This window comes from Rhinolophus sinicus, linkage group LG02 (genome assembly GCF_036562045.2).
Source record: "Rhinolophus sinicus isolate RSC01 linkage group LG02, ASM3656204v1, whole genome shotgun sequence".
NCBI classification, from domain to species: Eukaryota; Metazoa; Chordata; class Mammalia; order Chiroptera; family Rhinolophidae; genus Rhinolophus; species Rhinolophus sinicus.
Window position 1 is genome coordinate 103,239,329 of NC_133752.1, and position 25,929 is coordinate 103,265,257.

At 44.0% G+C, this 25,929-nt stretch overlaps 1 protein-coding gene across 5 annotated transcripts in view; it reads left to right on the plus strand.

Moving 5' to 3' along the window:
• Nucleotides 1-25,929, plus strand: part of SFMBT2 (Scm like with four mbt domains 2) — a 201,950-nt gene that overhangs the window by 174,418 nt on the left and 1,603 nt on the right. For all 5 annotated transcript variants that reach the window (XM_019738254.2, XM_019738252.2, XM_019738251.2 and 2 more), the window contains 5 exons: nucleotides 8,295-8,404; nucleotides 16,866-17,041; nucleotides 18,216-18,382; nucleotides 18,733-18,996; nucleotides 20,172-20,300. In XM_019738254.2, the coding sequence (XP_019593813.2) occupies nucleotides 8,295-8,404; nucleotides 16,866-17,041; nucleotides 18,216-18,382; nucleotides 18,733-18,996; nucleotides 20,172-20,300 (846 nt within the window). The remainder of the gene's footprint in view (nucleotides 1-8,294; nucleotides 8,405-16,865; nucleotides 17,042-18,215; nucleotides 18,383-18,732; nucleotides 18,997-20,171; nucleotides 20,301-25,929) is intronic.

The window sequence follows — 25,929 nt, forward strand, 5'->3', positions numbered from 1 at the left end:
GCACCACACGGGGCCACTCTGGCCATGTGTATTTGTTTTCATCCATCCACCACCTTTCTAGGGTCTTTGGGACACCCAGGTGTTCAGTTAGTCAACATGCAGAGCTGCTTGCTGAGTGTCCGCTACCTCCGATACTCTAGCGCTGGGAGCGCAGCGGTGAGGGAACCACAAGTCAGCTATCTGCTCATTCCATCGGGTCCGGAGCCGTTCGTAGGTTGTAACCATGTGCCAGGGGTCCTGTGCCGGAAGCGGGGGGGCATGGTGAGTAAGAGACATGGCCCCTCCCTCGGTAAGTTGACAGGAGGGGGCCTTGTCTTCTCTTGTCCCCTCTAGGTATACCTCATTATAACAAGCTCACATGAGTACAAAGACACCAGCAGAAACCTGTGCTTGGTCATGTTAGAATAATACCGCTGGCCGTGTTATCTAGGGTCAGTGTGAGAAGTTGGGTGGTTTTAAAATCTGGAACCCAGTGCTGTTTGTTGCTTTCATGGTAGAAAAGAGCGCAGAAAAATACGACTTACAGAGTTTTTCTCTCTGTCCCCCTTGGTCTCCCTCCCAGTCTCACTTTCATTGGGCTTCGCGTGCTCTATATGGCTCAGGACCCAGTGTCGCAACCGTTTTTTTCCTACTGGTACTAGAAATGGAGGAAGTCTGCCTAACGCAGGCATCTGGTAATTATCTCAGACTTTGGGATTCTTCCATGAAGTATTGCAAATGGCACGTCAGGTGAAGAATCTAAGCAGAGGGCTGTAATACTGAACATCGAGTCTGCAGCAGAGAACGAGTGTGCAAACAAGCCATCACCAAGGGTTCCAGGCCCCTCACCGACCCCGCTCTGCTCTGCTGACATGTGAAATGGTTGTTGGAGCAGGAGGTTCCCAAGAAAGCCTGTGGTTCCACAAGGCCAGACCTCTGTTTCTCCCTGAGCCTGAGAACCGTGGAACACACTGGCTTCCCCACCCTGTCCTGAGCCAGAGATGCAGGGCTGCAGATAGGAGGTCACTACCCCAGAGAGAGAGTGTGACCCCCCTTCCCAGTCTCAGAAGTTTCCAGTGGGACCTTGCAGTTTGGAATTTGGCTTCAGTTGTTGCTTGCAGTTGAAATTTCCACCACATGGTCAGCCCATCAAGCTATTCCCCCAGTCTCTTCATTTTGATTCGTGTTTATTTCCCATTTTTGAGGATTTCTTCGATAGCTCGCTTGAATTTCTCCTTCATTATATATCTGTGAGCATTTGTTCTGGGCTACCTGTCATACCTTTTACTGAAAAACTAGAGGACCTTTGTGTGGGAACCCAGAAAGGAAGTGATCCGAAGCAGCCTTACCAGTTGGTAGAAGTGATGGCATACCACAAGTGAGAACAGCCTTTCTTCTCAAAGTAGCTGAATGTTTATCAGTAAATTGGAGAGAAGGTGGTATTGAGGCAGCGGGAAACATGACCTCACCAAGGACTTCGGCTTTTCAGGTAACACCGGACAGAAGAAAAATCGTGTGACATCGGTTAAGTCAGGGAACAAAATCAGATGTGGACACGCCTCTGTCGTGTTTTTGTTGCTGCTGTTTGACATTTCTGCTGAACATGAGTGCATTAACAGCAGTGTACTAGGCTCCTGGGTGTGTGTGTGAACTAACACACGTGATCTGTGATGCAGGAATCGGTCTCTTGCTAGACTGTGGCTGGGATGGCTGGCAGGGAAACGTGCAGACGTTTTCTTTTGTGGAGGCTTTACACTTGCCTGTAAGGAACCTAAGGTACCTTTGCTGGGCTTTTTCATCATACCACAGGGTGAGATTTTGTAGCAGAGAAATCAGTTGCGAATGCTCTCCCTGGGCCTCTAGTCACCTAGATTGTATGGCATCAGATAAATCCATGAAGCAAATTTGTAGTTAATTTTTAAGTGTACAAAATGATTTTTATCTAATTTCAGTGTCCTTGCTGAAATTCATTAAACAAAAGACTAAAAATGTATACATATTTATTGAGCACCTGTTATTGACAGGTATAGTTCCAGTTGTGAATACAGCTGCAAACAAAATGAAGTCCCTGATTTCTTGGTACTTGTGTTCTAGTGGGAGTGGACAGTAAACACATAAACAGATATGTTTTGCATATAGGGTGTTTCCTGGTGAGCTGGACACAGACCAGAGAGGAACAGGAGAATTCACAGAGGCCTGGAAGCTGGCCTCGGCCGACAAAAGAGGGAAGCTGCCAAGAAGGGAAGCATGTAGGGCGGGTGAAATCTGTCTGACTTGGGCAGCTCAGGTTGCCCATTAGATCTCTAAGTGGAGATGGACATACGAGTGGAGTTTTGGGGGAAGGCCTAATATAAGTGGAAGGATGGAAATATAAGTTTGGTACCCGATAGTTTGCTAGGGTGTGGGTAGTGTTTATAGCCAGATGCACTGTGGAGCGAACGTAGATAGAACATTCCCGAGGCTCGCTGTCATTTGAGGTAGGGGACACCAAAGGATCCAGGTAAAGCACGCAATGACGTAGGACATCCAGGAGAGACAGAATCACGGTGGTTAGGATAAAAGGTGTCTGCAGAGGAGGGAGTGGTGGGTGGTGGCACGCACTGATGGCACATAGAACAGGAACAGCTGAGAATTGCCCGTTCTTAGGTGATGCAGGCAAGGTGACCTTGATGAGACCGGTTTGGGGGCAGCTGTGGACATGGAAGCCCTGTGGGATTGGGTTCCAGAGAGGATTGAAGCAGAGAACAAGGAGGTGGTGAGTGTGGATGGTTGTTTAGGATTCTTACTCAGCTGGGGCTGTTACAACAAGAGACCGTAGATGGCTTGGCCCGACAGCAGGTATTCATTCCTCACAGTTCTGGAGGCTGGAAGTCTGAGATCAAAGGTGCCAGCATGGGGGGTTCTGGGGAGAGCCCACTTCCTGGTTTGCACACAGCTGCCTTCTAGTTGTGTCCTCACATGGCGGAGCGAGAGGGAGAGCTAGCTGTCTGGTCTCTTCTCACAGGGCACTAATCCCACCATGGGGGCCCTACTCTCATGACCTTACCTAACCCTAGTTATCCCCTGAAGGCCCCACCTCCTAATTCCATCATATGGGAGCTTAGCGATTCCACATGTGAATTGGCGAGGGGACAAGGTGCAGGGGGTGAAGACACACTCAGTCCATAGCCGAAAGGACTACAAGGTCAAAAAGAATATTCTAAAAAGAGGTCCAGTGTGCGGGTATTTTGCTGATGGTGTACTAACGAGTTCAGAGGGCACATTGCATGGGTTTGGGGAGCCAACAGGAACTTGAGGTTGGGTCAGTCTAGGGGAAAATACAGAGCCACATGGGAATCAGATTCTGGGTCGAAGAATGTTCTAGAAGTGTTGGGTTTCTGATGACTGAGGTGATTGAAGATACAGGGCATGGTGGGATTCTCCTGCTAGTCTTCCAGGGAGAAATGGAAAATTCTTGAAGGTTAGAGCCTCCTTTGGAGAGAAGGGGGCCTGCCTACCAGGGAAGCACCGGGGATGCCTAACGTTGCCCCCGAGACTGGCAGGTACCCCTCCTCTCCAGGGGTGTGGGTTGCCCAGGGGAGGTCAGCCTTATGTTAATCTAAATAAAGTTAGAGGCTGGTTATTACTGTTATTATTAAAGCTTTTGTAACAACAAAAGGAAAGATGAATGTAATGATTATCATTAGATAATATTTTGGGAGTGTATTAGATATAATGGAGACCATGAAAACACCTACTTATGAGAGGTAAATAACTTGAAAAAGTTACTTGCCTTGTTTTCCTTTTCAAAGCTCATTTCGTGCTTTACTCTGGCTGTGTTAGGTTATGTTTACGCTGAAAAGAAGGCACGACTTGTTCCTCTCCGCTCCTACAATCACACCTTCCTTCTCTCTTGCCAGTTTTTGATGGCATTTACTCACGGTTGGTGCAGTGTAGACCTCTGCATGTAGCATAAGCTTGAAGAATGCTGGGAAAAGAAGCACAATGGCTACAGTTCTTCTGAACCCCAAATTCCTTTAGCCAGGGAGACAGGTTTAATTAACAGTCTCCATTTAAATCAGCTTCCAACACTAAGAAGTTTGCTTGTCTGCTCTGCAACTCACTGGGCCTCTCATTGTATTGACAAGGCCAGGAGTGAAGTCAGAATCATCTCTCATTTTATTCCTCTTGCAATATTCCACATAAGGTCCCATTCATGAGTGAAACCCTATTGATAGAAAAAGTGCTGATTAAGTAAGAAAAATTCTTCTTTGTCATTTTACTTTAAAAATAGGTATTCATAAAATTCACTCCACTTCGTCTGAGTCTGAAGTTGAAAAGAAGAAATCTTTTAGGTTCCTGAGGACCTTTGATGGTCCTGGTTTCTGTAAAAAGCTAATTATTGTATCTGTGGCCCTTGTACAGACTGCAAAGCAAGAGGGTCTGTTGGGACAGTGAACATGTGAGGGAGGGCTCTTTTTCATCCAGAGCCTTTTCTGACCCCTCCAGGGAAAGAATGTTCTCCTTCCTGTCTCTCTGTAGGCTAGTCTGTAACAGTCTGTCCCAAAGAGACCTCTCTCCCGGTCACTAGAGTTCAACACATAACAAACCTTCAAAGTCGGCAATGTGTCTTCTTCCCATGAAATCGCCGAAGCCAAACTGTGGGAGCCATATTTACATTCTTAAATATTTTCTGATTTTGACACTCGAATTAATTTTTCTAAATTCAGTGGTTCCCTCCACTTTCAACATACTTACAATTTGAATCATACCAGTATAATATAGTTGAGGTTGGAAATTAGGGGAGAAGTTTTCATGAGAGTGAATATGAAAGGAAGTCATGGAATAACAATTCCATGAAGTGAACAGAAAAAAAAATCCCATCGATTTACATAACCTTTTGAGTACTGCCTGCTGTACATGAAAGGGAAGGAGAAGGAAGCTGACGTTTTACTGAGCAGCTCCTGTGTACCAAGCACTTTTGCAGTGTTTGCTCCTTTCCCTGCTATCAGCACCTGCACTCTCTTCTTTTTGTCTCTTCCTCCCTCTGACTCCCCCTCCCCCTTCCGAATACCCTGACCCACTCATTGTTTTCTGCGTAAACTCTATGCCTGATGAAAGCAAAGAGGTGTTGCAGGACTGGCAGCTTCCTCCACCGTCCAGGGAGATGGACGTACTCATTGGAGGTGATACTAGGTCATTGGTGCCTTTCCCAAAGCATTTTTATGTTGTGGTTGGAGAGGAAATCAGATTTGGGTGGATTGAGAATTGAATCGGAGATGAAGAATTTGGAAGTATAGACGACTTTTATGAGAAGTTCAGTTCTGAAAAGGAAGCAGTAGCAAGAAAGTGAAGGAGCTTCAGAGGAAAGTTATTTTGCAAAGATGCAAGGCTGAAACAAATATGGGCCAATGGGGATAGAGAGGCTGAGCACAGAAGAGTTTATTTTATGGGTAGATGAGGACTACAGTGATATTAAGAAGAGGGCTCTCCTTAAATAGTTCGTGTATACCAAGATGTTACCTCCTTTATTTCTTATAACATCCCTGTTGTAGTAGAGGGAAATCTTTTCCTCTATTCGCTTAGATTCAGTGGCTGGGCCCTGTGAATTAAATTGACAAAAAACACAGTCATAGGAGAAAAAGTTCATTTTTAATGCACACAGGCCTCACAGAAAAAAAGCGAAAACCCAAAGAAGCTGTTAGGCTTGAGATTTTTACATACCATTTTAACAAAAGGCAATAAATTATGGAGAAGTGATAAGGCAAAGGAAAAGGGGCTTTTCGGGGTGGTATTTGCAGGAAGGTAAATGTACAGGGGGAATTCATGGAAATAAGGGTTCTTTTAATAAGATTTGTTTGTGCAGTCATTTCAGTGCCCCCCTTCATTATGAACCAGATAAATGGCAGTGTCCCATTATACAGGAAATTCAATCAAGCACCTTGCCTGAGGACTCAGCTGCTTAGGGACGGAGGGGGTTCTGTCCAACTACAACAGTTATTACAGCCTTTCTGCTATAATACACTTGGGGCTTCTGTGTAGAAGTATGTTGTCAATGAACATTTCAGGAACTCCAAGAAATCGAGGAAGGCTTTGGTCCAGTGTAAATTTCGTCCAGGAGTTGCTCTAACCACCCACACACTGTTTCCCTGGGAATAGTGTTCATTGAGTTCACAGATAACATCCCCTTAGTTAACTGGGGGTAGGGTCCGCCCTCCCCTTTCTGATCAAGAGCATAATGTTTTGCAAGGAATAGTGATTCAGTGTAACTCTGGAGAGTAATAACAGCTGTCACCTTAGCTAATGTCATGGAGCTAAGTATTATACACAGATGTCATGTACACAAAAATCAGCTCACAATTCCAAACTTTTATAGAGAGCTTGTTGAATCTGGAGATGAGGGATGCAGCATTGGGGAAAAGGCCTGGGAGAATTATTCAATATTGGATGCTTTTTACGATTTAATTGCTTGTTCCCGACGGAATTGAGCTCTGGAAGGCATTTTCTTTTCACAGTCACAAAATGCATTTCGATATGCAGCAAATAACATGTTGCTCTAGGGTTTTCTCAGTGAAAAACACAATGAAAAGAATCAGTTGAAATTTTATAGCCTGTTGATAAACTCTGTGCACGTTATCTTAGCCAGTTTTAATTGGATTTATTTTTAAACTCGGTTTCTGTAAATTGGAGTGACAATAAACAATAAAATCAGATGATTATTCTAATACAGAAAACGTAACACACCAAAAGTGCTTGTTCTGCCTTGTCCTGGCCTTTTAGCGGCTTCGCAGAACCGCGTTCTCTTGACGGGCAGACACAAGGCCCTGGGAACATAGTGCAAAGCTACTCAAGCAAAGAGAAGACAGTTGCCATGCTGACTGCATAGTATAAACTATCTTAAGGTCGAACCCTCAGTTATAATACGAGAAAGCTTTATTGTTTTTTCAGAATTAAATCAGGATACGAACCACGCCAGATGCGTTCTGGAACGCATCAGATACATAAAGACTGGAACATAAAAATCCTTCCAACGTTTTTGAGTCTCCTCCCTTCCCATTGATTCTGTGCTGGTCTCCAAAAACTAGGGGGTGCCTCAGCAGTGATGCCAGGTGTCCCCTCTCGATAGGGTGTTTTTATCACTCTTTCAATGGTGTTTTGACCAGAAACATGTGATGTGAGCTCAGTGCCTGGCTTGTTCCACTTTGGGGCTCGCAGAGATGTAGGAGAGACTGTCACTCAACTGTGTCCTGTTCCTGTCCGTGTTCCCCTGGGGTCTGGCCCATGGTGGAGCCTCCACACACGGGCATTTCACGGAACTAAACCCCCTAGGTCTTGGGGTGCATCGTCACAGTCTTAAGTCCTCTATGCGGATGGCCATGCCAGACCTTTTCAATGTTCGTTGTTGATGAAGATTTGCTTACGCAAAAGTGAGGGCCCGTAGGGATCTAAATTTCTTGTTCTTTTCAGTCGAGAAGTGCATCAAGGTTAAGGGGGGCTAGTCATCCTCTCCGAGCTTGGGCATGCAGCAGGGGCTTTAGAAGGGAAGTGCCTGGTCCCTCTGGGAGTGTCGCAGTAGGCAATTACAACATGCTTATTTTCTTGGACTTGGGAGTTGGGAGAGAGGGGGGAGTTTGGGGAAATAAGATAGCGGATGTTAGGTGCTCCAGACTTCTTTGGAAACACTGCCATCTCTGAGAGAATTGTCCTAATATGAAATGTCCATAAGTTGGGTCAGCATCAGGTGAGTTTCACATAATTTGTTACCCTCCCTACAGATTTCTGAAGTCTATCCACAAGTGTTGGCACGAACTTGTTGTTTCCGTCTTATTGATGCCCCTCGACATTTATTTTTGGGAATAAAATGACATTCTCGGTAGTTGATCCTACTGGAGAGAAATCCTGTTGAAGAATAACCAGTGGCTCATAGGAAGCTGTAGGAAGGGTCTGCAGGAGCTGTGCCGGCCTGTGAGGATAGGACACTGTGCACGTCATTCATTCACAGGGTCCCCAAGAGTCAGAGCTGACTCAGCGGCTTGTAACGCACACATTTGGGAAGAAATGGTTCAGTTTTTCTGCAACCAGAAATGTTAGTTGAGTCTGCCATCCCATGTCGCTGACAGTTCATGCTCTCCTAGGCTGAGGGATTGGAGCTCATCCCCCTTTCTGTCCCGTTGATGGTGAGCCTGCAGAACATTCTATCCGGCCTCTTCATAGCCCTTCACCTAGTGGAGCACACAGCAAATGCTTCCTGTGTCAGCGGGGTGGGTCTCAGAGCATCCGTGTGTCGGCAGGAATGGGTGCAGTTGAAGTTCATTGTGGGTCTTTTTTCCCAACAGGTTCTTAGCATGATAATCAATGCAGCTTACAAGCCTGGGAGGGTACTGAGGGAACTGCAGCTCGTGGAAGACCCACACTGGAACTTCCAGGAAGAGACGCTGAAGGCAAAGTAAGTGTGCTCGGTTCTGGCAAACGGCTTCTTGTTGTGCTGGGCCTGCTCCTTTGAAATTTGTCGTTCCTCTTTTTGACCTAGCCCAGAGAAATGGAGGCTCAAGGAAGGGCCTTCGCTCTGCGGCTCTGTGTACTGTATACAGTTACTGACGTCTTTGCTGCAGAGTTGCATTAAGCCTTAGGATTCCTGAAGTGAAGCAAGGAGTTGCTTAACTAATATTTTATTGTGTTCAACATTCAGAATAAAATCATACTGTGTTGTAGGGCCAATAGATGATTTGATTAAAAGGGGAAAATTTTATAAACGAGACGCTAGCCCTTGTCATTATTATATGTTACTCGTTAACAGCCCTTACTATTTGATACTGTCAAGGGTTTATGCCAGACCTACACGTTCTTTACTCTGAGAGCTGACAATTTTAAAAAATAAAAAGAACCAACACCTCTGTTTTGTTTCGGTGAAGTGGCTGTGGGTTGACATGTAGTTGGTCATTTGTTCTTTTATTTGGAAATAGGCTAATTGGAAAGGTGCTAGTTTTGTGTAGCTGTAAGTTGCTTGAACTCTGACACTGAGAGCACCAATCAGGTCGTTAACCTGTAATGCGGTTGTGTAGGAAACAGATAGAAAAAGATCCGTTTCTCAAGATGACTTTGCATTGTTTTGAGAGGGTTTTTAATATCCAGTTACGCTTTTCAGAGAGACTAGATCTTGCTGGTCAGCTCCTTGTATAAGTGTCCTAACATATCATTTAGATTCTAACGTTTCGGAAATGATGCTGTTTGAAAGAGGGAACCACTGTGAACGGCCAGAGTGTACCTAAGCCCCTCCTACACAGTACCCATCCTGTCCATAGTGAAAATGGAGGACTATTAAATAATTTGTATGAGTGGTAATATTTTACTCTGTAGTTAACTTACTGGTACCGAGTAGAGATGTTGAGATATTGCACTGTTATTCAACATTCATTGTCAGTTATCCACTAAGCATGTCTTAGTGTCTTCTTGAACATCTCTAATTTTAGATTCAGTAAAAGTCATTTGTGGTCTATTGATAACTCTACCAAATCTCAAAAGTAAAGGGAATATATGTAAATAAGGAGAATATATGTATGTGGTGGCGTGTCAGTGAAAGGTGACACCATATCCCATCCCTCCCTTCTTCCCCAAGAAATACTTAAATGGGCTTCACCTAAAGCCCAGAAATAATTAAAAAGTTTGTTTTTCCAACCTAATATTCCATATTTTGCTACTTCACCTAAGGAGGAGCTATCATCATCGTGATGACAGAAAGCCTGAGCAAGTGTTTATACAGAGAAATGCTTCTGAACTCTCATTTTAAAATTTTTCTATAATAGCACATCCAAAATACACCTAACGGACATGGAAATAGTAAAAGTACAAAAAACTGAAATTCCACTAAAATCTCCCCTGCTCCTAAGTAAGCCAGAAACTTGCTCCAGATACCAAAATGACAGGCAGCATTCATTTTGCAATGTTTGCACTCATTTTCATGCTACCAAGTCGTTCAGAGCCTTTATTAAATCCAGCCTGATATAGTCAGAACAGACTCGGTGAGATCCAGCCCTGCCGTATTGTAAAGGCAACGTAGTACTCGCTTTATCAAATATGACAGTGAGTCCCTCAGCAAAATCTCACACAGCAGCTTAGGAGAAAATGCGTGTCTGCACTGGGTTTCAGGTGCAGGGTCACAGGGCGTCTCAGGGCAGCCGCTAACGATGGCAGCTTTACAATCAGCAGGGGCCTGCTTGTCCTCAGCGTGTGTGGAGTCACCTCTTTCCTTCTGATGAAAAACGACAACGTTTTAGATCTTGACAACGTTGCTATTTCTTTGGTGCAAATGGGAGGGAAGAGAGCCGGCTTCTGCCCATTTGGCTGAAAGGCTGACATGGTTTCCGTCATGAATAAATTAACTTAGCGAGGAGAGACCTGCATTGAAGGCATTCAGTCGTGTTGGTTGTGGTCGCGGAATTTTAATATTCCAAAGAGTGTTTTCAGGAAGAAAGGGTGTGTGTTCCCCTGTGATGCTTTGTGAATGCTGTCACTGAGCATCTGGGGGTTCTGATGCTTTTTCCTTCCCCTAAAGAGGAAAGACTTATTTACTTGAGAGGCTGGAGGTTCCATTGGAAAGGTTTGACCTGTAAATAGAAGAAAAACTAACACTGTCACCTGCATTGGTCCCGCTATGATTTTTATTTCCTATTTATCCAGCAACCATACCTTTTCTACTAAAACACATTGTGGGTAACATATTATGTATGAGTCTTTACATGTATTGAAAGGCAAAACTGTAGCGGCTATAGTGCCAAAGGAAAAAATGGATTCTAATCTAGTTCATTTCAGCTGTTCGAGAAAATTCTTTCTTACTGATGAATTTAAGTGCACAAAATTGACCTACATTATTATGAATTTCCGGAGGAGGAATTTAGGCTATATCTTAGGGGTAATAACAAAAAAATTTCAGCTCTGTGCATCTAGAGACATTTAAATATGTTTTCCAACATGTTATAGAGTCTTCTTGAGAGGAAATAAAAAGACTTTTCTGTGAATGGCTTTTGTGATAATCTTTATAAGAGCCAGGTGGAGGCTTAATAGATTTTCCCAGTCATTTGTTACAGTTATTCAGAATATTTGAAGAGGAAATATCCTGATGTAATTTCGAGTGACTTAGACTTCATTATCAGGTAAGCAGGAATGAGGAAATAAAGGCAAATCTTTGCTTTTAGGTGAGTTATGCTCAGCTCTATGGAGTAGATATTTGGGTTTCTTATTTTTCATAAGCAGTGAATAATTTTGAATGTGTTTTTATTTAATTCACTTTTTGGGGCCTTTTATTTTTGCCCATATTTTATGAACAGTAAGATGTAATATTTGGCCATAAGAAGATTTATGTGAAAAAGGATTCCCAAACTGAGAGACTTTTCACCGAAAAAGAGTTTTTTGTTCATTTGTTGATTTTTTTTTTAACTTGGTCATATTTATGTGATTTTTTTTTTTCCTCCTGAAAATGTACACTGTAAACATCACCTGAAGCAGCAGGTAGGTGAACCAGTTTATGAAGGAAGAGAGGGCTGCGTTTTTGTGTGTACGGTTCAGCTCAGTGGATTGTGGGTGTGGTGTTTCTGGCTCAACACAGGCCAGTTCAGGAGGTTCTGAATTAGACAAGTTCTTTCCTACAGTAAACACACACCCCTCTATTGCACACATTTCCCGTTTCTTGAAATGCAGGAATCAAGAAAGAAGAGAAAAATTTCTGAGGAGTTGAGTATCACAGGACTGAAAACCAGCAAACCAACGTATGGACCTTAGCTGTGATGATGGGACCAGTACAGTTTTTGAAGGAAATCAGGCTCATCCATACCTTGTCGTCACTAAAGAGCAGAGTTGGTTTTCTCACAGCATGCAAAGCGTCCTCATTTCTGTAGTCAGTCATCAGCGTTACCACTTGTTTTCCCTTTTAATTCTTACTTTCATGTACGAGGGTGGGAATTCAGCTTAACGGACTAGAACCTTCTTGCTGTCCATTCTCTCTCCCCTCTCACTACCTACCAAGGCTCTCGTTCAATGTCCTGATGTGGGTCATTTTGAAGACAAATGATAGAACTTAGGCCATGCTGATAGTTGGGAATGGATCCTGACGCCAGTGTTAGTTTTTTTCACTCTGCATTTCTTTGGGACTCAAAATCCATTTTGCTTTTTCTCTACTTTTACCTACTGAGAGACAAGAGACCGTTTTTTCCAGCACTCTTGTTTCTCCATCTTCATCTGTGTTTTCCACCCTGTCGTATGCACTCACATGGAAATCAGTCCCTACTTTGATAGGTCAGAAGATACTAGAAGGCCACTCACACTTCTTATTTATGTCAAGGACGAAAAAAGCCTTTTCTCTGCCCTCTTATGTTCAGTACTTGGGAGTCTGCAAATTAAACTAGCAGAAAACAGATTAGCAGGAGAAAAGACAGTTTATTTACAGGTGCCACGTATATACACGCAGGAGGGCCCATGATGGTAACACCGAGGGCAGTTAGGGTTTGGAGCTTATACCTAAGTTATATCTAACTTAGTAGGGAAAGGAGTGTGGAGAAAAGGCCTCTAGTGGAAGAACAGAGGTTTCTTTAGAAAAGACAAATGGATTTCTAGGAGAGCAAATGGGAGATAAGGAAGTGTATGCGGGTACCAGCGTTCTTTCTGTCTTGGCCATGAAATTCCTCCGAGAGGGGATTTGTGATAGGTTTACTCTTGCTCTCTCTCTTGGGATTAGAAGCTGCCTCAAGGAGGGAGTTTATGGCAGCCCTCATTCTCAGAAGTTTCTGATTTTAGCCAGATAATGGAAGCTCTGAGGAAGCTTCTTTCTGCACCTCCTGAATCTCAAAGGTCTTCATCTTAAAATAATCTTCTGAGTGTGTCCCCACATTAACAGCCAGGGGGAGGATCCCTCCTCAGTCCTCGGTGGTCCTGAACAGTTTCCAGGTGTGCCTCTGAGACTGCTGTCATCTCAGCCCCTCCTCATGCTCCAACCCAGTGGCCTTCTACTTCTTTTTTCCTCCCTTCCCTCCTCACTTTCTTCTTTCCTTCCTCCCTCCCTCCCTCCTCCTTTCCTTCCTTCCTTCCTTCCTTCCTGCCTTCCTTCCGAGATTATTTATAATGCCAGGGAGTTTTCTGCTGTGGACTGCCTTGTTTGTCTCTTTCAGTATTTTCCCCACAAAACTTGTAATACTTGCTCTAAAAACCGTATCTTCGTGTTTATAGTAGCCTTGCTGGGCCATTTAATAAATAGTGTGGTGGAGTGTTTTTCCCTCCAGATTCACAACGAGAGGATAAAGTGAAAGACATTGTCCCATGCTTTTGAGCTGTTCTCCTCACATATCCTGCCTTACAACATTATGTCATTGGAATACGGTTTTTAAGCTTTTGGTGGTGGGGAAAGCTACAAAACAGAGTTTCGTTTTCACCTGTGGTAAAATAAAAAGTGAGGTGACGAGGACTATGGCTTCACGGTGTCACCTGGATGCCCTGAGTGTTACTGTAGGTGCCAGCTGCCCTCCCACATCTCCATGTCTGTCAGGCGGGGCTGCGGACACCTGTCCATTCTATCTTGGAAGACTGTGTAGTGATCACATGGTGTAGAGTCCTTGAGAAAACAGGAATGACAGTATCACATAGACATAGTTTATCTCATTAAGCCCCAGCCAGTGGGCAGAATCTTAGAGCTGCCTTTTTATTTTTATTTTATTTTTTGATTTCTTTTGGTATTTGTATTTTTTTGCTTGTTTTTAATTAGTTTCAGGTGCACAAAACAATGTAATAGTTAGACATTTATCATTTATATCCCTCACACAGTGACAACCCCCCTCCTCCCATCCACTACCCCTCTGACATCACACACAGCCATTACGTTTCCACTGTGTTAGAGCTGCCTTTTGCCTGTCTATCTTGGTAAGCCAATGTTTCTATATTTCGTATATCTTTGTAAAAAAAAAAAAAGGTTTATTTGAACAATTGTCCAATTTGTTGTCCAACTCCAAAACAAGCCAGATTATTAGTTAAGGCTGGCATTAGATGTTCCAAACAGCCTTTTCTCCACGTGTGCTGTAATAAATGGAAATGTGCCTGTACTAAACCAGCAGCGCTCGAAACATGCATTTGGTGAAAAATATATATTAAGCATACTGTAGTTTGTCATTACATAATATAACAAAATTTATTTGTATTATTTCTTTTTTAAATGTCTATTTTGTAATAATCTCAAAATTACAGAAATACTGCAAATACAAAATAAAGGGACTGTTCTTTCTCCTGATCAATTTGAGAATAAGCTGTTGGCATGATGCCCCATCTCCCCAAATTCAAATGGGAAACCTGGCTCACACTGTCTTTAGTATGTTTGTTTATTTGATCAGGCCCTGGGTTGGCACCAGTCTCCTGTCACTGTGTTCTCCTCACCTCACGCGGGTGCCAACTCCCAGTGCCAGGCCTTTGCTCCCCACGCATGTTCAGCTGTCCCCCCCATGTGGATGTCCTCCTGACCCTGCACAGGATGCCACCATGCTGCCCCTCCTCACCTTCTTCAGGTCTAGATCCTTCCAGATGGGGTGGAATTGAGGGCCCTTGGGACAGACAAGGAAGGCAGTGTATTGGGCCTGGAGAGGGATTGGCCGGAGCCCAGGCAGCTCTGGTGTTAGAACGGCCCTCCATGGTTGTCCCGAGTTGGGCCCAGGTGGCCAGGCCTTTCTGTCCCCGCCACACTTAGCCATGACCTGGGGGTAGTCCCCACGGAAGGGAGAAGGCATGGCAGCTTTTGCAGCTGGGGCAAGTTCAAAGTTCCCTGACATCTGCTGGCACCCTGTCAGGACACTGCGGATCCCACCTTCCCTTCCCAGCCTCCCACCTTCCTTGCCCAGTCACCCCGCCCTCAGGACCACCATCATGTCTTGTAGACAAAATGGTTCCAGTAGGGCAGGGAAGAGGAGAGGAGTCCATTACTTTTAAACCATGTTGTCGTTCCATTTTCATAAATTTAGATTGGCGTTTCCTAATTGTGAAAGGTTTCACTTTGAAAACACTTGCTTCCTTTGAATCATCCCATACCGTACTAGAAGGGACTGCACCAACCATCCTTTTTCCATTGCCCATGGCATTTGTTCCCTTTTCCCTTAAACATTCCTCGCATGTGTTGCTGGAAGTGTCTGCTTGGGAATTTGGAAGTCTGGGGACAGAAATACGTGTCTTGGGCCCTACTTCCACAGTTTGAATTCTGACCCGATTTTCATGTTTCTCCTGCTTTTTTACTTTGTTATTTTACTGTTTTTAAAGAACTTTAAGAACCTTGATATTGAAGTTTTTAGAAGAGAGAGCTCCCAGAATATCAAAATTGTGGTGAGAGAAAAAACACAAGGGAAAATGTACAGTAAAACTGTACTTTTATTCTACATTTCCCCCAGCATTAGCAGTCTGCCATGTCCACAGAGGTGGGCTGTATTTATTACGAAACACAACAGAAGCAGTAGACATACACCACTCAAAGGTGAATCAGGCAGCCCCCTCCTCAGGGACAGGGGCGTCTACGTGTAGGGTTGATAGAGGTTCTAGAGAAATCAGCAGTTGTACAAGGCTGTGGGACCTGCAGCATGATCTTGTCTACAAAGAGTTGCATTTTACTACTTACTCTGCTGTGAGTCAGGCCTGGCCTTTCTGAGAAGTGGAAGAACGAGGAGGACGGAGGGGCTGGGACATGAAAGAATGAACATAAAGGCTAATTTTTCCAAGTTAATTTTTTTGCTGTTGATACTTTCAAAAATGATTTTTAGGGGGAAAATAGTTAACTAGTCTTCAGAAATACAGAAAAAAAAAAAAAAAAACAAGTTGAAATAAACTCAGGAGCAGTCAGTTTATTATCCTATTTATTTCCATCACTGCATTCTTTTTTGTGAACCAGACCTAAGTTTTGAACTTAATGTTTTATTTGCAAATTACGAAAGTGGTGACCTCCTTACATTATACTCCTGTTTGCACAAATTGCCTGATGTCCTCATTGAGCCTTGTGGTGAACTGTTGGGGATCTGAATATACGAGCAGGTGTGTGAGCAAGTTGGCAAAGATGCCATGTCATCACCTAACTAGCTGGCTTTCCTTGGTACTTGATGCCTCTGGATTTCGGTTAGCTTTCCAGAATCTAACACACGTGTGCTCTGCCAGAGCTCCCCTCACATGTTATGTTATGGAAAATAAATTGTTGGGGATTTCACCTTGAAGATTGGGCATCAAGGGCTTAGTTTAATAGACCGCACTATTTTGATGTGTTCTTAGTTTAGTGGGTTCTAAGTTTAGTGAGATGGGAACTAAAAAGAAAGATTTACGACCTGTTGCCAGCAGAAAGATTATAATTATTTTGTATCAATGATAGTTTTCAAAAATGTGTTGAAAGGTGATTCAAACCTGTGTCCAGGTGCTCATCTTTTCAGCTGGGCATTATTTACGCCATTATTGCCATAAGTGTTTGAATGAAGGCTACAGGACTTTGGTTTAAAACAAGAAGCCAGCCTGCTTGCCAGAGGGTCTGCTTTCTAGTTTTATGTTGGTGACTTCACTGCATGTTGTTTTTCTTGAGCAGGAGAAAGGTTTTTCTCAAAAGTGATGAGCAACAAATAATATCTAGGTTCCAGAAGCATCCGGAATTGATGTTACATATTCTCATATGTCACAATGAGAATATACTAAGTGGAAATCTTTACTGTGGTGATTCTGTGTTAGCACTGCCCTCATGTATATTGTGCATGATATTGGACATTTCTTAAGAATACTTTTCTGAGAGCATAAGGAACAATAAAAACAAATGACGTGGAAAACCCATTACAGCCTGCTTTATTGTTAGAAAATAAAAGGGCTATTTTTGGAATACACGATACAAAACAGGTCTTTCCATCGGTTTTCCTTCCTTCCAGGTACAGAGGCAAAACATACAGGGCCGTGGCCAAGATTGTACGAACATCAGACCAAGTAGCGGATTTCTGCCGACGGGTTTGTGCCAAGTTGGAATGCTGTCCAAATTTGTTCAGTCCTGTGCTGGTTTCTGAAAACTGCCCAGAAAACTGCTCCATTCATACCAAAACCAAATACAGTGAGTACAAATAATGAAAGAACATTGGCCCATGGGTATTATTAACTGCAGGGTCGTGTCGTTGGTGTTTTGTTTGTTTGGTTTTTAAATATAACCATTTGAATAGTTTTTCATAGGAATTGCTATGGAAGTTACAATTTGTTGTGGGGATACTTCTGTGTTTCTGGCCTGGCATAAGGAAGGGGGTGGGGATGATTAAAATCAGGGTGCTTATCCTTGGTAGGTATTGGCAAAGCAGGAATGAGACTGTGGATGCTGTCACGAATGTCAGTAGATTGGTTGGTTTTGAAAACTATATGGCTGGAAGGGGAGCACAATAAAACGGATCATTGGTAATGGCTCGAAACCAGAAGTACTTCCTTGGTTTTTAACACTGAGAAATTATAACGAGTCTTTCATTGCCCTTCTTGACACAGGGTCACCTCCTTGTCACAATCTGCTTCTCCCTGGCGTGTCACTTTCCTCGGAGCTCTCTCAAGTGGAGTAGTTTCCCCACTTGCTTTGCTCCTGATGGTCTCTGCTTCCGCCCCATGACATGGACTCAGAGTTGCTACCATGGCTCACACCACCTTTGCTCTGACCTCTTCCTGGCAGGATGTCCCCCCCCCCAAACTCCTTAGCATGTGCCTCTTGCATCTCCCCGTCAGAGGTTGGTGACCTCTGCCTTCTCTTGTTGGCCCTATCCTGCCTCTGTTCTGGGCTTATCTCTGAGCAGCAGCCACACCCAGACACCTGCACCATGGGTAGTGCGAGCTTTGAGAACTCTCTCTGACCCTGGCTTCTGTTCTTTCTATATGTTCCCCCCAGTTATTTCTCATCCAAGGGGTGGCCACATCCCTGTCATAGTGCCCTGGAAGTTTGCTCTGCCAGCCCACGTGCCAGCCATTGCTAGGGTACCACCAGGACCCACAAGTGCAAACAGTGCTCTGTGGGCCCCCACCAGTGGGAGTTGTCAGCTTGTGTGTCAGAACCAGGAATCCGCACATACATGAAACACTAGTCAGAGCATGAATTTTCTTCTGTTTTATATACATGCGACCTCTTCCCATTGCGTTCTGCACATACACTCACGGAGGAATCACAGGAATCTCACCCCTCTTCCTCTTGTTTCTGTCCACGTATGTACATGTGTATATCCTTTAAAAACAGCTTTTAATTCTCTCTCTCCTTGTAGCCTATTATTACGGAAAACGAAAGAAGATCATTAAGCCCCCAATTGGGGAAAGCAACATTGAAAGCGGACCCCTTAAACCAGCCAGGCGTAGGAAACGGCGAAAATCCATTTTTGTGCAGAAGAAACGGAGGTCTTCTACTGTGGACTTTGCTGCAGGCTCGGGGGAGGTACGTTCTACCCCAAGCACCTCCCAGCAGTCCCCTGGGATGCAGGACCATGTGCCAGCTTCATCGTGAAGGCTGCAGAGAGTTTGGTGGTTAGAAGCATGACATACCGGGATCCTTCCTCCTCATTTGTTGGAAACAGAGTTCACATTGTCAGCTGCCCTAGCTAGGGAAGGGCTGCGATTGGTTGGAGAGAGAGGCCCTGGTTGGGACTGGCGGATCCATTCTCAGAGGCCCCACCGAGTGGTTTGCACTGGGCCGCCTGGGCAGGAAAAGATATAGGATTCCAGCCAGCCTGTTGCATTCACGAAGGCCCCCTTTCACCCAACTCAGTACATTTCCGTCCTTTGTAGGAAAGTGAAGAGGAGGATGCAGATGCCATGGACGATGACACTGGGAGCGAGGAAACCGGCTCCGAGCTCCGGGATGACCAGACTGACACCTCTTCAGCCGAGGTGCCCTCCACCCGGCCCCGGAGGGCTGTCACCCTGCGGAACAGCTCTGAGCCAGAGCGCCGGCCACCTGTGGAGAGGGCAAGACGGGCCCGGAGAGTGCAGGCCAGCTCGTGTGCTGAGGGCGGGGACAAGGGCCTGGCAGCCGGCCAGGACACAGCAGAGGTAAAGCTGGTGGGCTCTGGAGCTGGCTTGTCTGGGAGGAGTAATGAAGAATAGTTCACGGCCTAGATTTTGGGACACCTGTTTGAAACACTAAAGATACTAGCAGCTGCTGCAGTTAGTCCCTAAGTCGGGGCAGAGAGCTTGGTGGTGTCACGTCTGGACTGACTGGGTCAGTGAACATCAGAATGGAGTTCTGAGAGAAGTAAACAGCACCTCTCTTTCTGGAAGGTTTCAAAAACACAAAAGATGTCAGAACAGACAAGATAAGTAAGTCCTTGTAGTCCCTTTAAATGCATGACTTTCCCTTTATAGGATACTCTTTGCTGCTGTAAAATACCATGTTTCCCCGAAAATAAGACCTAGCCGACCATCAGCTCTAATGCGTCTTTTGGAGCAAAAATTAATGTAAGACCCGGTCTTATATTATGGTAAAATAAGACCGGGTCTTACATTAATTTTTGGTCCAAAAGGCGTATTAGCACTGATGGTCTGATTAGGTCTTATTTTGGGGGAAACACAGTAGGTCAGCATATCAGGTCTTCCCCAAACCTACAGGTGCCACGTGATCAGCTGAAAGGTCATTGGCACCATCGTCAACAAAAATAAATGGCTCCAGTTAGGGACTAGACTTATCTAGGGAATCACTTCACAAGTTATATAAATGTCTGACCACTACGCTGTACACCTGAAACCAATATAAAATAATACTGAGTATCAACTGTAATTGAAAAATTAAAAAAAAAAAAGTGCTAGATAAGATTTTGATGAAAAAATGAACAAAGGCAATGAATGAGTGAATGAATGAATGGGACTAGCTGGCTCTCTTGCACACATTTGCATATGCCGCTCACCATTCATTTCTCCTCTTCAGTCAGAGATGCATCATTAATAAATAGGCCCAAGATTTCTTGAACTTCAACAACTGCAATCACTGTGCCCTTTTTCTTTAACTTCTAAAGGTGCACAAGTCATTGGAACAAAGTCCTAACCCAGATGAGTTGCTAAAGAAAGTCCCTTGAGATCCTAGTCTGTGGTTTGTCCAGGTGCCTCCTGAGAGCCCGCTGGGCAGAGGGCCCTCTCGGTCCCCGAAGCCTGGCTCAGGCCCACAGGGTTTTAGAGAGGATCCCGCCCACCATGTGGTGATAAAATGACTTCCTGCCCTCTTCCCTCTGCAGGAAATAAAGCAGGAGGAGGGGGAGAGACTGGTTCTGGAGAGCAACCCCCTGGAGTGGACGGTGACCGATGTGGTGAGGTTCATTAAACTGACAGACTGTGCCCCTTTGGCCAAAATATTTCAGGAACAGGTACGGTGTTTCTGTGGCATATTTGCTGTTTTTATTATGAGACTCTGGCTCTGACACCCTCTGTGTTAGTGGCTTCCTGTGGCATGGTTCTGGGGAGGGGGCGCTTCCTCGTTACTTCTGTGGGTAGGGGTGAAAGTCCACATGTGGTCTCCAACCAATACCTACTTGGGGGGGCTCGTGGCTGTCAAGTGGAGATGGAAGTCCTGGCTCTCCACTTGGCCTTCTCAGAAATGACTTTCTGCGGGGTGGAGGGCCTGGTGCCTCCCTGCCAGGCTGGCAGTCAGGACTCCTCTCTCAGCCTCTGCTGGCGTGGGTGAGGTGGGCTGCTTTGTGCTGCAGAGGAACAGTCCTTGTCTGAAAGGTGGTGTCTCCCTAGGCTACCCCTTCCTGGCTCCTTTGGCTAGAGCGCTCACACCTCTGCTGGGCCTCTTGTCATGGTGCCCATTGGCATTTCTGACTTGCCAGCTTCTTTAGCAGTAAGTCTTGCATATAGGAGGCAAGCAAATAAACAGAAAACGCAGACCACTCACCACCGTGTCATACCTGGGTCTCACAGTCCCAGGTGACAGTCTGCCTTCTTCCCATCTTTCAGAGTCTTCATATGTTTGTTTTGTGTGTAATGTCCAGGCCTTTCAGTTACACTTAGTGGGAGAAATGGAAAAGTACGGCGATTCGATCTTCCCAGAAGAGGAAGCCCTCTGTGCTTTCATCACTGTTTTCTTCCTTTTTTCCTTTGTAAAATATTTTAAAGTCTATGGTATGTTAGGTGCTGTGCTCAATGATGAATACAAAAACATCTGATATAATCTATACCTTCAAAGAATTTCTAATCGAGCAGATGAAATGACTATAATAAGCTAAATAAAATGCAAGACGTGCCATGACATGCCATAAGAAAAGAAGGTTTTAATTGATATTTTCCCTTAAATTAACATGCAAACAAATTGTTACTCTCTAAACACATGCCACCTTGCACTCTTGTCACTGGCCTCGCATAAAAAGTTCAAGTTTAAGCCTATGACTTGTGCTGTACTGTGTTTGCTTAATTTGTTGAAATTTCTTGCATTGTCTCACAATGTAAATTTCTGTCTCTCAATGACCTTGTTATTTTTTTTAAAAGTTTCCTGTGTAAATTAAAAGTATGTCTATCCAGTCTTTTTTTAGATTACAACAATCAGTAGTCTAGAAAAAGGGTAATTCAAGCAATAAATCAGGAAGAAAAAAAAGAAGGCCTCTGATTTCCCATGCTCCCAGTGAATTTCCCAGATTTTCTCCCAAGTTAACCATAATGCAGTAATGAGTTGTGAAAAGCAAATCAATATGGTTCCCAGCTCCTCCCAGGGGAGAGTAGTTCTTAACATGCAAAGGTCTCCTCCGATCGACCACTGGAATCTTCTGTAGATACCCTGCAAGTGCACGCCCAGTGGTGAGAAGGGCAAGACCGCCTCCTTGCTGTCTGACACCAGCTGTACCTTCTCTCTGGGCAACACTGAGAAGCAGACACATAAGAACACGTTTGCTCCATTTGACATAAGGAACCTGGGTAATGAGCGTGTCTCTTCCTCTGAAACACACCAACAGAATAGAAAGAGAATTGTAAGAAATGTGAGGACTTAAAATGATTTGGGGCATCTCTGTCTTGAGAACAGAAATACAGCAGAACTTTGAAATCTTCCTTAAAACACTGCCTAATATAGCACATTTCCAGGCTGGTGTTGTTAATGTTAATAGTTGGCGATGCCAAAAAAACATTGCATTCGAATATAGGACACAGGCTGATGACACAGTGTACTGTGTATCCATTCATGTGTACATTCAGCGTACACTGATGGGGCATCAGTTATGGGCCCTCCAACACTCAAAAGGCAGATGTGGAAGGTGGCATCCTATGTTAGTCTAAAGGTTTGTTTCTGTTTTATTTTGTTTTTAGACTCAAATGCCTAGTTTTAATGGAGAAATGTTTTTCAGTTGGTCCTGTCACAGAACAAAGGACAGAGTGTCTCCTGCCTGGATGTCTGGGGGAAGCTCATGACCATTTGCACTGTGAAAGGCTAACAGGGTTGTGTGTTGGTTCCTTCTACAAGTTTCTAGTAATAAGCAAGAAAGTGAAAACAAAGCTGACTTGGAGAAAAGGCTGAAACACTACTTATATTAAGTCTTCTTTAATTGTACTTCTTAGCCCCGCTTATAACACCATCTCAGAACGTTTCACGCCTTCCCAAGTGATGGCTTCTAAGAAGTGAAGAGGTCCAGGCATGGAAGCATTGGGCAGGGCCCTCCCTTCAATTGCTCTTCTCGTGTCAGTTAAAAGCTTAGTCCTACATACCTATTAATTTCTCGCATAGAGAGAAGAATAGGTAAACTTTAAATGATAATAGCCTTATTCCTATTTAATTTTAAATTTCACATTTGGCCATTTCATCTGTTGCGCTAAAAGGCGATGCCCACTATGCTGTCTGAGGGAGTGAGCCCTCGAGTCGTTCCTGTGCACTCAGACCTGTAATTACTAATTTGTTCTGTCATCTTTGAGCCCAAATGCCATAGCCATGACTGGTGAGGCCTCCAGTGGGTTCCTGCAGGTACTGGGTGAGTTTTTAGATGAACCAGAAGGACTCCAGGGTCTTTATTCACCAGCATGTGAGAGAAGCACAGGGCAGGTAGGTAGGAGCTGTCTGAATTCATGCCTCTGGATGTTTGTTGTAAGTTCAGAGACTCTCATAACCCACCAGGAGCATTTACAAAAACCATAAGCTTCCCGTTACCGGAACGCTTGCCTTTTAATTCTAAAACATTATGGCGACTGCTCAAGAAATCTGTACTCTATAATTTCATGCTACAAACATGGGCATTTTCCAGTAAAACTTCACACAAACACAAAACTCTCAAGTAAAATTCTGCCTATTCATTCACCTTTATGAATCAGAGACATGATAAGCAATGTACCTAAATTAGTGATTTACTTTAATTAAAAAAAACAAAACAAAACAGAAAACTTCAGGATAGTTTCCAGATTTAGTTCACATCTAGATTATTTCCTCCTCTTTTTACTTCTATAGACCTGAATCTTCCTGGTAAGGAACTGCTAGGTCCTGTACTGACCTCTACATCAAAATCAATTTAACTTTGCCAAGTGCTAAACATAACTCTCATGCTGTATATTTTATTATATTTCATTTCCTAAAAATCAGTCCATTTATGGTAATTCTGTATTAAGCGTAACAAGTGATTTGCTAGCAATTCTGATATGATAGCATGTTTATAAAAATTAAATTAACTGTGAGGTCTGTTACTACATAATCAAAGAAAGGAAAAAAAACAAGACAAAAAAACTTCTTTCAAGCCAGAACAGGAGCTACATAAGAGAGGTATTGCAAGGTGAGGTGCCTGTCATCCCGGACTCCTTGCAGTATCACGTGTGTTACTGTGTTGCCCGATTTTGACTCCATTCACCTGTCTCCCTCCCACTCCATCTGGGACTGTGCAGTGGATGTTGCTTCCATGTGGTCTGCAGCGTGGATGAGAGTTGGGACAGACCTGTCGGTCAGCCATGTTCGACGTCACAGAGAGCCACCACCACGGTTCTCGCACACCTGTGACAATCTGATGGTCACGTTGCTACATCTAGCACATTTCGACAGGCAGCATGACACTTTGGTGTTTGGAAAGCAGACGCCTGATTTTATTCCTGGTAGCATATTTTTCTCAAAATAAGAACACTGGAATTCTGTCTTACATCATCAGGGAAGGTGGAGTATGAGGTGAGAACCGGGAACGACAGCCAGAGGCCCTGAGGTGGCTGAGTGCAGACAAGCTACATGCTGACCACTCACCCCACTTCAGATATCAGACCCAGCTGCTGTCAGTTCTTCCCAGATAAAGGTGGGGTAAAGGACCTCCATGATGAATCAGATAGCTGCACCTTAATCCACCCCACCCTGTAATTGTCATTTCCTGCAAGCAGGACATTCTCGGCACACGCAATTCAGCTTGTGTTTCTTCTCAGTTCTGTTTATCCCAGATGTGCAAGGGCTTCCATGTGGGCACCGTGAGACCCACGAGGCATGTCAAAACCAGCTCCTAGGAAGAGAAGTTCAAAGACATGGGCTCAACTCTATCCGTTTCAGGTTTCCCACACTCGAAATTCAGGCCACGGGGTATGGACTATCTCCCACCCCCCAACTGTGGCCTCAAAACTGAGACCTCTTACAAGCATTAGGCACACTCCCTTGTTTTCCACCAGCCATAAAAACTGTTCTGGATTTTGTGTTTACTGGGCTCTTATTAGATTTTCTCTTATATACTTTTACAAAATGATGCCAAAGTGTTTTCCAGAGTAGAACATCAGTGTGCCTTTCCACTGGGAGTGTAGGGGGTTCCCTTTATGGTATACTTCTGTGTCAACACTCAGTATTACTGTCATACCTTAATTTTTGTGGGTATAAAATTATATTGTATCGTAGGCCTCATTTGCTTTTCCCTGATTCCTGATGAGGGAATTATTAAAGTAGTAATTCCCACCGGTCCCTTAGGTCTCAGTTTAGGCGTCACCTAACCTCTGAAGCCCTCCTTGACTCCTGTGAGATTGGTTCAGTTGCCCGTTCTGTTTGCGCCTATAGCTTAATTAGTTCATACATTAATCTCCCTATATCGTAGTGCTGTGGTTTTTTGGCTGCCTCCCTTGAGATTTGTAGAGTCTCTTGGGGTGGAATCTTCGTTTTGTTCAGTGTGATATTCCCAGAGGCCCTGAGAGTGCCTGGCACTCAATAAATACTTGTTGAGTAAATAAATGACATCTTCCATTTGAATGTGGTGCATGCATATGGCACTCCCCTTCACTGAAATTGTCTGTAGGGAGATATAGAGAGAGAGATGTTAGGGCTGATTTTCAGTTGTAATTGATCATGTCCTAGGATGGCCATCATGACTAAGTGTAGCTATTAAAAGCTGAACTATAATTTTTTCCCCTAAAGTTTAATATCAGAAACCCATGATTCTAGTTACACTTCTGTCTCTAGCTAGCTTTTCTGGCATTAATTTCCATCTTTAACAAAAAATTTCCATCTCCAAAAATAAGTTTCAGTTCTATTCTGTCTTGCACTATTGATTTCATTGAGCACATAGTTCACTACCATCAGCCCTCTTCCTGCTTACAATGTATTTCTGTGAAGTTTGTGATGCTTAGAAGACTGTATTCCTGGGCCTGTGGCCTTTCTGTCCACTTTTGCTGTAGTGTATGTGGCTTTGGCCCTGAGATTGGAGTCAGCCAGTAGGCCAGGGGGTCCCATTGTTTGCTTCATGACCTTCAACAAAACACTTTTTCTCAGTACTTCCAATTCCCTTTATTACAACCAGCCTAGCAGGTAGCATCTGAAAACCAAGTAAAATACCATGGAAACACACTATAGAAAAAAATGATGTAAATACAGCATCAAGAACACCTTGACAGTTTCATTAATTTATCTCCTACTTTCAGTATGTGTTCAAGACTGATGTGTGTACTTTGTGGTTTGAGAAGGTCAAGTTTGAGTCTCGGTTGAGACATGGCTTATAGTTGCATGCATCATAGCTAGAGCTCGTCTGTAATTTAAAATAGTAAATTGCACTTGCATTGTTACTTTTTCAGCTAATG